Source organism: Pithys albifrons, chromosome Z, assembly GCF_047495875.1.
Source record: "Pithys albifrons albifrons isolate INPA30051 chromosome Z, PitAlb_v1, whole genome shotgun sequence".
In the NCBI taxonomy this organism is placed as follows: domain Eukaryota; kingdom Metazoa; phylum Chordata; class Aves; order Passeriformes; family Thamnophilidae; genus Pithys; species Pithys albifrons.
The window spans coordinates 14115157-14130563 of record NC_092497.1 but is presented as its reverse complement, the minus strand read 5'-3'; the positions used below and the strand labels follow the sequence as shown (position 1 = coordinate 14130563).

The 15407-nt window shown below is 40.8% G+C and overlaps 1 protein-coding gene across 2 annotated transcripts in view; it reads left to right on the top strand.

Annotated features, from left to right (window-relative positions):
* The first annotated feature begins 6470 nt into the window (after positions 1 to 6470).
* RICTOR (RPTOR independent companion of MTOR complex 2) overlaps positions 6471 to 15407 on the top strand; it is a 76324-nt gene continuing 67387 nt past the window's right edge. For both annotated transcript variants that reach the window (XM_071581226.1, XM_071581225.1), the window contains exons 1-2: positions 6471 to 6531; positions 6692 to 6739. In XM_071581226.1, coding sequence (XP_071437327.1) covers positions 6483 to 6531; positions 6692 to 6739 — 97 coding nt within the window. In that variant the 5' untranslated portion in view covers positions 6471 to 6482. The remainder of the gene's footprint in view (positions 6532 to 6691; positions 6740 to 15407) is intronic.

Below are 15407 nucleotides of genomic sequence, written 5' to 3'. Positions count from 1 at the left end.
CTTCTCTGGCACTTCACTTTTAGGGTGTCCATTCAGCAAGGACTTTTCTGCTGCTGCCTTTTTGCTGGCAGCCTCTGCCGAGTTGACGGCTCCTTTCATCCTCTTGGTGAGTGACTGTATCTTGTCCATGTGACTTGTTTCGTCCAGTGTCGGAGGAGGTCAGGGCGACCAGGAATTTATGAAGTGGCAGATGTACTATAAAAAATGGGTGGATGAGGACGCAGACATCCGAGACCCTGGCAGGAGGCCCTGCAGCAGCTCAACAAGGACTTTAATGGATTTAGAGGCTACATTGATGTTTCCCCCATTTGAGATTGTGCATGTTAATATGGCTACCCTATATCTTTTTCTTTAGTCATCCTGTCCAAGTTTCTTCTTCCCACAAACCCTTAGGGCATTTTCCCACCACTCCTTCCCTGATTGGCCCCAGTTGCACTGCAATGCAGTAGTTTTCTATATATGATTGTGCCTTAATCCCCATCTCCCATTGGTCCCTTTCCTGATCCCTTGTTTGCATATACGCTGACCAATGGGAGGCGTCCCCCCTCCCCTTTTTCTGGAACCATCCATTGCTGGGTTATAAAAAGCCGGGCATCTCAATAAACCGTGCTTCTCTTCATGGACTTCTGACTCATGTGGCTGTCTTTCTTCGGGGGATTAGCACTGGTCAGGAGCTTCAAGGGGCTAAGGCCTAAAAGAGCTGATATCACTGGAGCTGGCTATCACTTGCCCCTTGGAGCTGAAGACCCCATTCATCATATCGGTGGACTTAGCAATCCACTGATAGTCCAACCTCAGCCTTCGGCTGACCTTCTTCGTTGATGTCAGCCAGTGACTAAATATCAATGTCCACCAGTGACTAAAAAGTGACCGGTTGAGTTTGTGAGGGGTTTGGTTGCGGAGGGATATTCTTTGCTTGAGGTTTTGATGGATGTCCACTCATGCTTCTGTCAAGACTATTCAATTTTTTGTCTGCATTTTGATCTGTGGGCCTGATGAACAGCCTAATCTAAAGATGTAATACCTGCTAGATCCTGTAATCTCTTTCTCTTCTTTCTGCCCTTGAAAATACTATCCCCCACCACCTTTCATTGTTCTGGTCTTCAAGTTCTTTTACCTTTTTGCGTTTGTCATGTATAGTCTCTCCTGAGTTTAGGTTCATTAAAAAACCAAAAAGGAGGAGATATTGGGATAGACCTGGACTGTGTTAATTGGTGAGAATGTTGTCAACGATGGATGGACGAGGATGCGGAGGTCTCCAGTGCATGCTGCTGTTTCATACAAGATTTATAAGGACTATAATTGTGATTCTTCATACATAAATGTTTCCTGTTTAATATTTGCTATGACAACAGGTCTACCCATTGTATTTTCCCTATATTTATTCCTATCCAAGTTCTTCTTCCCATAAACCCCTAGATCTTCCCACCAACCCTATCCTGACTGGCCCCAGTTTGGTGCAATGCACCATTTCCCCATATAAGGTTATGTTTAGATCCCTGTTTCCCACTGGTCCTTTCCTTGTTCTGCCCCTCTGCTTATGCTCAAACTAATGGGATGCTTTGTCCCTTCCCTTTCTCCTCCCACGTTCTAGAAACCTCCCTCAATTGCTTTATAAGCCGGGCACCCTAATAAACTTGGCTTCTCTCATGGACACCTGGCCTTCAGTGCGGTTCTTCCCTAGGGAGCTGTGCCGGGTTGGGTGCAGGAGGAGCCATTCCCTAGCTTCAAGAGGTGGCCTAAAGGAGCTGATATCACTCAAGCCTATGGCCACAGTGCCTCTCGGAGCAGAAGACCTGCGCTCCTATTTTAGGAGCATTCACCATCCACCAACACTGGACAGTGGTGGCACACACCTTCCAGCTCACACAGGTAAGGTCAGTTTCTACTTCTGTGTTGATCCAAAGAAATCCTTACATTTTCATTGTCATTACCTCCTTTCACCACTTGAGATAGTCTTTGTCCTACTTTTTTTCTTGATTACTTCCTGTTCCCTACAATTATTCCTCTTTTCCTTGATCCTCTGACTATGACATTCCATTCTTTGCTTTTCTGCTTCCTTGTTCCTTTCTCTTTTCATCCTTTTAAATTGTTCCCCTAGTTCTGCATTCCTGCCCCTGGCACTTTCATTTTTATCCCATTTTTAAAAGCCACTCTGTTTAAATGTTCTTTTTTTTCACATCAGATTCCTAACTCCGTGGGTGACACTAGCAGAGGTTTTATGACTCACCAGGCACTGAGGAGAATTACAATTCATGTATTTTGAGTTCTAGGCTGTTTATCCCACAGCATTTAAAATCAGGTCAAACACACCTTTCCTCTGCCCTCAGTATCTGGGGGAGGTTTTTTAAGTACTTAAGCTCAGATGCTATATATAAATAAATCTTACTATTGCCAATTTAAATTTAAAAATAATTACAAAATATTTTCTATCCCATCCCTTTTTCTGCTCCTACATTCATATGAACCTAATTTCTACTGGCCATGTAACAGACTGAAGCATGTTCTAATCACAGCCACTGATGGCTAAGAATCTCCAATATCGATATTTCAGTATGGATACCATGACGTATAACAGAATTGCTGCTAAAATGTTAGCCAGCCTTTGTCAGCCAGTGCCGAAAGAAGTCAAGGGGCTTCTTCAGTTTTTAAGAAAAAACAATGTGTTACAAAATGTAATTTCTGCTGCCATACAGATTTTGAATTGGTTCATGATAAATTATCTTTATGTAGAGCTTCAACACTGCTATGGGGGTTTATTTGAACTGAAATACTTAACAGCTGTGTTTTTAAAAAGAGTTTTTTCCTCAAGTCTAATTATTTTGCCAACCATACCCAAACTCAACACCTGTTGCTTTTCACAGCTTCAATAGGATTATGGAGTGCAGAATGCTGTGAAAAATCTTACGTGAATGGGTGCCTAGGTATAAGGTTGCACTAATTAACAATCTGGTGAGCAACCTGCTCAGTTAATCAGAAAGACTTGTTGCATCACTTGTTGTTCTGTTATTTTGCTGCTGATTGTTAATGCTTTAGTATGATAGTTATTGGAAGTGCTGCATACTTTCCTGCTATGCACTGTAAGTTAATTTTTTAGTTTCTTCCATTATGGGATACTAAAGAAGTATTAACATTACACGCAACAGCAATCAATTCTAATTTTTATTAGTAGTTTTTATTTATATTGGTATTTAAGGGTAATATGTTCATGAATTAGCTTTGATTGTCATGTTTTTCAAAATCAGAGAAATTCTAGGAAAAACAAATTACTGACCTAAAAATTTTGTTACGAATTGGGAGTTTATTTTTAGAAAATCATGTTACTTCCGCAAATTATATCACTGATACTTAAAATGCTATATATACAACTCTTTTTATATAATGATATATGTAGAAACACACCTATTGGGTTGTATTTGAAAAGGTTAATGCAGGAATATATTAAGAATACATCACATAAGTCAGGAAAGCATTCAAACCCCAAAAAGTGAACTCAGTGGTAAGAATCTCCATGGGGAGAAAATGGCAAATTGCTCCCTTCTTTTTCTCCAAGCTGTTTGGTGAATGAGACAAAAACAAAAAATTGAACAGACGGATCAGAAGTTAAGCAAAAAAATATTAAGCATGCAGCTGAACCAATGGTGGTTAAACACTAAGGCCCTCCTCTCTTGACTTACTCTCTGCACCGTCCCAGTCTAAGCAGTTTGGCAACTCACACCTTGTTTATAAAACCAGATGTAGCCCAAAGTTGCATCCGTATCAGTCACTTAAACAGTACCAATGAACATGCCTAGGCACAGGACCTTTATGGCCTTTTTGTTGTCACATTGGCTTAATTAGAGAGTTTTGGGTCAAGATCAGTGCAAGGCTGTCCAAAGAATTCCCCGTACATGTTTATAGGTGCTCTGTGTCATGACTGCTCTCTCCAAGTGACACCATGATCCAGTTCGATTCCCAAGGGAACAGATACATGTAAAATGTAATCTCTTTGATTTCAAGATCTCTTTCCTTCCCAATATGCTAAATTCTGATAGGTTTTCAACCAAGCTCTGGCTACATTGACATTCTCTTGGACCCTCTGGCAGCATCCATGACAAAGAAACACTGTTTCCAAGAGGCAGACAATTTTATATGCGGGAGGAAGAACCTTCACTATTTCTGGTTGTTCCTGTATTATGGAGACAGAACAAAAATCCTACGAATGGCACATTAAAGGACTTTGATTTATGTAGAATAAACTGTATCTAGTAGGGTCACTCTTTTCCCCTTGTTTCTTTAGCTACATCCTCTGAAGAGTCACCCTTTTTCATCTTGCAGCACAAGACTCTCCCTAGCAGATCCTAGCATCTTCTGTTGCACATGAGCCCAGAGCTGCAGCTCCATCCTAGCACATGTGTTTTGTTTCAGAGTGATCACTGGTAGTTCAGAGTTGCCAATAACTTCATTTGATACCATGCATTTGTCCATCTGCTAAAAATGTGCTGATGAGCTGGATTTTATTTGTCTCAAACTGTGGAATCTCTAAATCAAATGTCTGCCAGGACCCATTCTTAGAATCAGAGAATAGTTTAGGTTGGAAAGGACCTCTAAGATAATTGAGTCCAACTATTAATCAAGCACTGTCAAGTCCACCATTAAACCAAGCCCCTAAATACCACATCTGTGGTTCTTAAATACCTTCAGGGATGGTGATTCCACCACTTCCCTGGACAGTCTGTTCCTGTTTTGACCAACTTTTATCCCTTTGGAAAAGATAGCAACTTCTATCTCACTACATCCTCCTTTCAGGCAGTTGTAGAGAGCAATAGGGTCTCCCTTGAGCCTCCTTTCTCCAAGCAAAACACCCTCAGCTTCCTCGGCCACTCCTCAAATGAATTGTGCTCCAGCCACTTCACCAGCTGTGTTGCACTTCTCTGCACACACTCCAGTCACCTCACTGTCTTTCTTGACCTGACTCTTGACCTGCTGCTAAACAGATATTTTTACAGTCTGAGTTTTTTCTATACAAGGAAAACCAGGTCAACTGATTGTTTTTAATATCAAATGGACAAACCAGTGTCTGATAAACTTATGAGATACTCATTCAACCAGGAATGGTTTCTTTACACCTTCCTTTTTCATACCTCCATTGCGAGTATTTGTACGCTGCAGAGAAGAGAGCTCATGTTTTATCCTTTCCTATGCAGTTTGATGGACTTCATCTGAAGGAAAAGACAAAAAATAGAATGATGATAAAAATTCCTGTTAACAATACAGAGATAGCACAGAAGGGATTATTTTTTAAACCTTTTGATCCAGTTCACTAGATTTTCTCATCTTTCTGTCATTCTGAATTTATCATTTACATATAACCTATTTCACAATATTGTAAATTAAGGATGAGTGTTAGAAATACATTCACATATGGTAAAATGCTCTTCATCTACAGATCACAGTAGCTCAGTTGAATTTGGTAAGTTAGCTACGTATCTGCTTATCTCAAGTTACTACTTATCTCAAGTTTATGTTTTTCCTTCTACATCGATGTAACAGTCAGGCTGCAGCTGGTGTATCTTGCACATTATTCATTTCCATGGAGTTTAAATGATTTAAGACACTCAAGACTCTGCACCTAGCTTGTTCCTCATATCCATATTTCTCCAACTACCCTTAGCATAGCCCTGCAGGTTAGCACTTAAACCTGACATTATGGCATCCTTTCGTGTGTCATTATGTCATGATTGACTGGTAAACAGCAAAGCAATTATCTAACCTTGTGCAACTCTTTTTTATATGGCTGGCTACTTCTACACTTCTACTCGAGTACTATTTACTGGTTTTGTTTCGGAGAATTCGGGAATAATCTGTGCACAAGAATTTGCCTTGTCTACAGCTGCCTGAAGTGCCAAGGCACGATGTAAAATCTCATCTGCATATTTAAACTTCTGCCTAAAAAGGACACGATCAAATATGCAAGTTTCTTGTAATGAGGTTTTCTTTTTTTTTTTTTTTGGTAATATATAATTTTTTTTAGGCAAGTTTAACAAGTATAAGAGTAGTAAGATATAGTCAAAACACTGGTCCAAGCAAGGCGAAGAAAAGCGACATTTCTTTCCCCCTGTTTTTTAATTACTTCACGCATTAAAAAGCAGAAAACATCCGGCGTACAAAGCCTCACGGTCACGCCGCGCCCACGTGAATTACCACCTCATCACAAGGCCGGAAAGAAAGAGAAACCGAGCGGGAGCAAAGCTCGTAAGAGAAAAAAACCCAACCAAACAAAAAACAAACCCAAACCAAAAACAACAACAAAGAGCCTCCCGCTTAATAAATAAATAAATAAATAAATAAATAAATGCAAGCCAGCTAAAGCGTGGTGGAAGGAGCGGCACCAGCACGACCTCAGCCCCGCTCCGGCCGCGCCCGCCCCGCCTCGGGAGCCGCGCGCCTCCCCTCGCGAGAGCGGGCGAGGTTTCCGGTGTTGTGGCTGCGGGGCCGCAAACATGGCGGCGACGCTCCGCGCCCGCTCGCTGAGGCACCTCCGCATCCGAGGTGAGCGGCGGTCCCGGGGCCGCCCCGCCAGCACCCGCTGCCCGCCGGCGCGTCCCGTCCGCTCCTCTCCGCCCTCCCGCCCTCCCTCCCTCCTGCCGTGTATTCCGGCGCCTTCCTCCCCGCCCGTCTAACGCGCTTCTCTCCCCCCCCGTCCCCGCAGGTCGGAACGACAGCGGCGAGGAGAACGTGTCTCTCGATCTTAGCCGAGGTACGGGCGGGGGCGCCGGGGCGGGGGGAGCCGCCCGACCCTCACTGCTCCCGCGGCGGGTGGTGGAGGAGGGGGGGCGGCGCGGCGGCGTGAAGCGGCCTGGTGGAGCCGCGGGGCCGGGGCCGCCCGCCGGTGCTGCTGCGCCGCGGGGCCGCTGCGGGGCTCCCGTCGGGCTGGGATGGCTCGGTCGCTGCTCTCGGAGCCCGCGGTGCTCGTGTTTACAGTGCCCGGCCCGCCGACCGATCGCGCCCTGCGACATCGGGCAGCACCTCGGCCTCTCCTGCCACCGTTCCTTCTCGTGTGTCCCTGCCTGTCGTGTGTCCCTGCCTGTCGTGTGTCCCTGCCTGTCGTGTGTCCCTGCCTGTCGTGTGTCCCTGCCTGTCGTGTGTCCCTGCCCGTCCTAGGCCGCCCGGCCACCGCGCTTGCCGTGAGCCTCCTGCTCCGCGACCAGAGGCCACTCAGCTCCCCTTTGCTTCGGACATCCTCCGCTACTCTCAGATGCGTGTGTGTTTGAGTGGGGGAGGTAAGAGGAAGGAAGCAACACTAACATCTGCTATACGATGAGAAATATTGCCGCAGATGAGCGGAGACTCCTTTCCTACCTAAATGTGTGGTTGATCTTGCCTGGCTGAGAACTGAGGTAAGGGTTAGACTCTCCCAAAGAGGCAGACAAAATGCAAAAAGGAAGCTAGAACAGCACTGCTCTAGCAGCAGCAATCTTTCCTGGAACACAGGATCCTGGACCGGGGGAAGGAATAAATTTGGTGCTGGAATATAACTGTTCTGCTTCAGATCCAGAACTACTTTTACCCTGGATAGATCCATTTTTATGGGGAAGTAGGCAGGAAAATCACAGAATCAATGAGAAAAAAGTAGACTGTGAGGTGTAAAAGTACAAACATTAGTAATATAAGTAATGTTTTCAACGTAGTAATACGAAGTATCATCAGTTCTTTCTCTTAATCTCTTTTCCTCCAGTATGAATGTTTAGAAGGGGCTGTGTATAAGTATCATGTTTACAAGTATGTTTCAGTTCCTGGGAAAAGTGTTGGGGTTGTTTCAGTTTAAAGAAATAGGCTCTTACATCTCCATCTCCAAATGGATACGATTGCTTTAGTGAAATGCTGTCTTTAAAATCAAGACAAGTGAAACTTTTGCCAACGAAATGTGGAATGAAGGCCTTAACGGTTCAAATGCATGACACAATTATTACTGTAAGCAGTGTTAGCTGTTTATGAAATCTCCAGAATGAGGATTATAATGAATAAGTTTAGTAACTTTTTATGTTGTATCGCATACTGAAGTGTTTTGATGTGAAGAACAATACATAAAATTTAAGTGCTGCAGTGGTAATTTTTAGATGTGGTCTGTTTGAAATCTTTTACTCAGAATTCTATACCCAGCTATCGTTGTGGTACTGACTTTTGCCATGAGGTGTTTTCAGCCAACTCCTGATTTCAAGAGATGTGTAGTAGTAGCAGTACAACTGCTTCACCTGTGTTGTATTGGAAAGAGGCTCTTGGGTAAGAGCAAAACCACATTTTCAGTACAATGAAAGAAGATATTTTGCACTCTGACTGTACAGCTCCTATTAACAAAAAAAATTGCTGTAGTGGTTGCGTAAGAATAAGAAGCTGCTTTAAATTTAAATGTCACCCCTTATCAAAAAAGTGAGAGTCTTTGATTTTTGTTGGAAAAAACTGGAGCTGACTGATCAGTAATATCACCAAATATCCAGGGTAGATATTAACTTCATTTTACAGAGAAGACAAAAGTAAGAAGCTTAAAAGTCACAGCAAGGCATTAACTAAGTTAGATGAAAACTTGATTTCCACAGTGATCACAATGGATATTTGTCTTTCCAGCTGTTACAATAGTTATGTAAGCTATCCATTTAAATATTTTGTTACTGTAATTTGGTACTAATAGTACACTGTTTTCCTTCACTGTGTTGTACAGATCACAGGGCTCACATTTCCATTAGCTTAAAACAGTGTCCTAATGGTTTTTGTTTCCCTATACAACTGAACTTTGTGTTGATTAATGTGAAATACCTGACTTGAGCAAAGTAAAGGATCCCCATAAACAGTGCTTCAGCCACATGCTTCTAGTTACAGGGCCCTGCTTGTTACAAACACAAAAAATGATATTGCCATTACCTTGTTTTGGATAGATTCCCATTAGTACTGGTTTGATGAGCATGACTTAGCATACGGGTCAGGCCTTCACTTGTCCGTACCTGTGGACTGTATTCTAACTATTCTCTTTCCATGCAAAGAGCCAGTCCTATTATTAAAAATTTAAAAACTAATAATAGATGTGGGGAGGGCGATACCCCTATCCCCTATTTGTCCTGCTTTGGCTGCTCCTTCTTTCTGGATTTTTGTGTATTAAGGCTCAAGGAGTGCTTTGCTACATGTGGCTGATCTACATTTCTCTGCATGTGTTTGTGTGCTCTTTTCTCTGATGCAGTAATTGTAGTATTGCTTATGTTTTCTCAGAAGACACAATGTTGGGGTTTTTTACCATGGCTGCTGTAGTAGGGATTTACTCTTTGGAGCTCTTTGGTGCTCTGCCCTTTTAAAAATGATGCGTAATAATTTTTGTGAATGGCATTTTATGTGATGGTGTAGGGTGCATTGTGTGTGTTTCTGTGTGTGTGTGTGTGTGTGTGTGTGGACTTCCCATATACAATGTTAGCCTAGTAAAAATGATAAGTAAAGTAAGTATGTGGTTTGCTGTTTCTGGGGGTTTTGTTTTTGGTTCTGTTTGGGGGGGAAGGGTGGTGAGGAGGAGGAGATTGATTCTTTCTTGGTTGTTTTGTTTTTGCTTTTTTAAAAATCTTATTTCTGAGCCACTTGGCTCTGCCTGTACCCCAGCTTTTAAAGGGATTCAGATAAATCTTCTCTTAAGAAAATCAGTTTGCTGAAATGATAATCAGCTCTGGAAGAATTGTCCCCAGGATGAATATTTTTGGGCATAATGTTGGTATAGTAAGATGAAACTGTGCAGATACAGGTTAGACTCATTGCTTTTGTTACTTTAGGTCATATGTTGTGTCTTCTGCTGATTATACAATTGCAATTAATAATTGGGATTTAGAGCAGCACTCAGGTTTTGGCCTTGTGTTATGTTACCTCCTCAGAATAGAAAAGAAAAGGAAAAGGAGGACAGACTTGCCACCAGTGCAACTTTCATTTCGGTCACCAGGAAGGAATTAGCAATGGGATGAGATAGGCTGGTTTAATTAGTCTACTGAGATCAAGCTGGTAACTTCTTAAGGCCAGAAAAGACAACTGGAGATACTGACCAGGATAGCGCATTTGGTAGGAATGTTTTCACTGAGTCTGTCCCTGGTTGTGTATGAAACCACAATGCAAATATTACATCTTTTTAGGGTAATTCGTCTTTGTCCCTGGCTGTTTTACAGGTATTCCAAGCTGAATCACAGCAGCTTATATACCTCCCAAAGCTCTGGGCACTGTAAAAGGCATGTGTAATCCACACTTGTTTTGCTCGTAAGTTCTTTCACCGGGGTTGGACTAGGTGACCTTGAAAAGTCCCTTCCAACCCAAACCATTCTGTGATTCCTTCTTCACCTCTGTAGCTGAATCCTCTTATCCTGCTGGGTGATCAACACCTTTTCCTTTGTTGGAGTTTTAGCTGTTGCCTTTGGGTTGTGAAGGCCAAAGTAGTTTAGAACTTGTCTAGCTGAGAGCAGTGTCTCATAATAGTGCTTTTTCTGTAGTCAGGCTTATCTTCCTTCAAGGGGTCAGTGTTTCCTGGGAATCCTGTAGCTCAGAGCTTTTGATGATTCTTAATAACTTTCCAGAGCTTGTTTGCTTACTGGTCTAGGGGTACCAACTGCTGATGGTCAGGTGCTGTTTGTGTCTGTATGTGTTCATTTCCTCCCGTTTGAGGGTAATGGTCTTCACTTTCTGATACTGCACTCTTTAATCAGCTTTAAATGGACCTGTTTCAAACATCAGTGCTTTCATTTATTAAAATTTAAACATGCATTATAAGATACTAATTTGGTTTATCAATTTTTCTTGTGCAGCAAATTCTCTCTGTTTTGTAAATGTTGAGTCTTCAAGCTGTAACGGAAATATGAAAACAGTAGCTGAGAAAATTGTGTGGTTTTTTGTCTCCCTGAGCGCAAGTATCATAAAATTGACTAGTGTTATCTGAGAAAATACCCTTTTCCTTTTTTGCCTCCATTGTTCATTATTTCCTCCTGTCATGTAGGTGAGATATACAGAAGTTCCATTTAACATCTTGGGTCTAATTGATGTTACTTTTCTTACTGTGCTTGCATCATTTTGAACCATGTAGTATTTGATTCCATGTTCCCACATGGCAAATCGTAGTGCATTGCATGCAGGGCAAACATCTCGGCATGCTATTTGCAGTTTACAGCCCACAGAAATGTCGGGCATTTTTAAGGGTTATTTGTGGGATAGTCAAAGAAGGCTGGATGCATTTTGTTTCCAAAGGCAGCTTGAGATTTGATGACCACACTGTTTTCAGCTTCCTTCATCAGTATGGATAAAGCAAGGAGGAATACACAGCACCTGTCTGATAATGAAAGCTCGAGTAGCGGGGGAAGGAAAAAACCCCTTTTGGAGTGGTAGGAAACCAGTGCTGAAATGGCAGCTGTGCATACTTTTGGTGGCTCAGAGGCAGTTCTTCACAGTAATAGTAAGACTGCTATGGAAAGCCTGTAGGTTCTTCTTTTGCGGGCTCTTGGGACATGTGACCTGGATTGAAACTATGGAGAAGGGGGATTCCACCACACCATAGAAATAATATTTTAAAAATAGTCAAATAACCAAAATGTGAGGGTATCTTTGCAATATGCCATCATTCTGATGGGTAGCTGCGGCAGGATGTTTTGTTAGACCAGGTCACAGAGAGCAATAGCTGTTTTTGTTCCCTTGATTGTGAGTCTGTAACAGAATCTGTAATAGTGGCCAGAAGGTAATTAGTAACATTTTCTTTTCAGTTCTTCTGAGATACAAGGAGGCAACTTGAAAAACTATTGCAGAGAGATCTTTGCTTACTGTCTGCAGAATTTTACTGTGTTATTCTCGTATGTTGAAGTTTTTGTTATGTAGGGGACCAAAGGAAAGTGATAATAATACTGGCCTGCTAACATTTTTTTGGCAATGTGTAAGCTTTTGGTAGGTTTTAAAAGTAAGAGAGTTACAAGTACTGAACATATGCACTCCAAAATTAAGGCATACACTTAACTTTCCTGTCTGCACTTGTGCTTGGGCTTTAGTTGACTGTTGCTTTGGAATTGTGTAGTGCATTGGCCTGGCTCGATTGGTAACACTTGTGTATCTTTGCTTTCTAAGCACTCTTTTTATAATCTTAAGACTTCTCAGAATGGTGTGTGCTTAAAATATTTTTCCTTTTCAATTCTTGAAAGTAGGAACAACATTTTTAATGAAAGAAAAATGGTAACAAAAGATCTCTTCAAAACCCTATGACTTGCTTTTCTATCATTAAGGTATCTCTAGAAATTCAGTACTGCCATGTCTTTGAAGGTCTGCACTCATGTCTTTAAAGTTCTTGTGTACACCATCTCTAAATTTGCTTTTGTGTGTGTGTTCTTTGTTTTTGCTGCTGTGATTCAGAGAATGAAGTGCCTGTTCTAACAGTTCGTACTTTCTGTTTAAAAAAGAGATTATTCTGTGATTTGGATCAGTATCAGTATCTTCTTAGGTGTTTAAGCAATGGTGTGTTTTCACAACATTCCACAACATGCTTTCTCCCTCCCTGCCCCAATTGCTAAAGTATCAAAATCTCCTTCTGCCTTCTTGATGTGTTTGAGACTTTGTGATAAATGTTATTCAGGTTTTTTCCTTTGCTTCTCACCACCCCACTTTGAGGTTAGTGCAATGCCTAACTTCAACATTTTTTTCTGTCAGAGCCTATCCAGTGTAGATGCTGTGTAAAGAAACACGCCTCTCATCATAATTACAGTAAATAAGGAAGCTGTGTCAAGGATAGCCTGCCCAGAAAGAATCGCGTCGCTTGCCAAACTGATGACCTTCATGCATACTTTACCAGTTACTTAACAATCTTGGAAGTTTTCCCCTAATAACATAAAGAGATGCTTAACATCAGGTAGAGGCTTTTCTCTTTAAAGTGTAAAGAAGTTAAATAGTCAGTTATATTTAAAATTGCAGTTTTCCAGCTGTTTATACAAACTCAAACACTGAAGAAGAGAGTGATGTTCAAGAGACAAGACAGCTAGAGAACTGATGTTGAAATGATGGCTGACTGACCTGGGGGAATGTACTGAAAAATTGGATAAGTTTTTCCTAACTTTCATACTTGAGACTTCTGCCTGAAACTTCTTGCTTAAAACAATAAATGGCACAGGTCATCTGCTTTTAACACCACTTGCAACTAAGACAGAAACATGTGTCTGGAGGCTTTGATAACTGCACAAAAGATTGGATAAAATAAGAGGTTTGCTTTTCATTGGAAGTGTTTTTAACTATATACAGGTAGGCAGATGCTTATATAATATTGCAGGTGAATTTGGACACTGAGCAGCACTCTTGTAGTTAGTTCTGATACAGAAGGGAAGGTGACAGAACATTGCAATGCAAGTGTTGGCTGATAACTTATCAGTTTTCTAACTGAAGCTCTCATAACTGTCACAATTAAAAAATAGTTATTCCAGTTTAAAAATCTGTAATATTTTATATACTGCAGAAGTTTTTGTGCTTTTCTGTTTTTTTTTCATTTGCCAATCTTCTGTTTGGTGATGGAAAATTAAGGAAGCCAAACTGCATAACATGATTAGTGAATAGTGTTTTTAACAAGTCTTTGTATCTAGTGAAGAGGGGAAACACTGGCAAAGATGCATATATGAGAAAATGGAGTTAAAAAAGCCCAACCAGACAAAAAAACCCAAACTAAAACCCAGCCCCCAAGAACAAAAGAATGTACTTACCATTGTATTATATGACTGAATTTTACTGTTAACACATATCTGTGTTTGTAGGATGGATCTCAATGGTGGCCTGCACAGGTTTAAGTAAATAAATATAATGAGAAAGTCTTTTCACCTAGGTTATACCTGAACAGCAATAGCTTGAATCAATGTTACTCATTAATAAACTAGTCTGTATGATAGAGTGTTTATGAAAGTTGTCCTAAAAGGGGAGGTTTTCATGTAAATGTACTGGTTTTGTTCTTCGCTATCTAGGCTTGGGTAAGCTCACTTTAGTTCAACTGCTCATTTTTGCCGTGGTTTTGGCCACATCTCACCATTTACTCAGGTGCTTGGTCCTGCAACATTTCAGAAAGATACTTTAAAAATTACTTAGTTATTCATTTGTTTTCTGACATTGTGTCATTCACTGCCTGACACGTAAAATGAAAAAAGCATGCAAATTTTGAATACCCTTTCAGTTGGAGAAATGAGTGGTAATGTAACTTTATGCTGTTTATAAGTGATACTCTTAGTAACCATCCCAGACCAAAGGGATGGCAAAATGGTAAAGATGAGCACAGACAGTTACTTGTCCATATTGAAAATGGCTCCTGCCAATTAGGACTTGCTTGGTTGAAATGAAGTAAGTACATCTCTGTGCCCTATTTGCATAATATTCATTGTGAAATGAACTTCAGCTGTTGATTTAAGATTACAGAATGATTTATAGGAGATACTTGTGCACAGAGGTAAGTTATTTAAAGTGAAACAACATGGCATTGATTTATGGAAAAATAGACAATAATTATAAGAGTAACAAAGCATAATTAATCTCTTCATATAAAGATCTATAGTGAACAACACAGGGATTTGGTTTGGGGGTTTTTTTGCTGCATAAAAGTTTTTTTCCTGCTTGAAGTGTATATAGATTATTAATAGATCCATATATTTAAAAATAATTACTTCATAAAAATAGACTATCAAGAACAGCTGTTGCCTGGAAATTACTTCTTTAAAAAACAAATTATTAAATCTGTAAGTAATCTTATTCCTTTATTACCTCCCTAGCATCCGTGAAGTCAAAATTCAGCTTGAGCAATGTCCTATCTGGAGAATTTAGAATGTGTTCATCTCTTTCTTTATGCAAACCATGTGTGTGTCGTGGGTAGGGTGGGTGTTTTTATGAAATAAGAAAAATGGAAAAACACTGCTGTTTTCATAAATGTGGTCTTTGCAGCTCAGTTTTTTACATTAGCCTGTTATGTCAGTGGGACAGGTTTTTGTAAGCTGAAGTTGACCAACAAACAAGGTGTCTTCTGCATTCAAAGAATTGTGCCTAGATCTTGTTAAATTTATAAATATGATACTTCCTGTCCCTTCTCTGAAAATTACCTTTTCAGGAGAAAGAGTGGTGACTGTATGACCTGTGTGACACAAGGACCTGTCCTGTCCCTACCAGAAGGGACTGAATTTCCCAAGCATTATCAGTCAGCACTACTTTGAAATCTCCTGGTTATAGCATTTTAAGGTGGGGTAATTAGCACATCACATATTTGCCACAGTTTAAAGGTTTCCAGTTGTAGTTAGTGCTGTTTGTGAATTACTTGTAGTTTCTAGATGTGTTCATTTATTAATATTTGAGTTTGAATATGTTATTACTTTGATATTTCCAAATTGCCCTTCATATCTTGTTGATTGGCAAACTGGGTGATC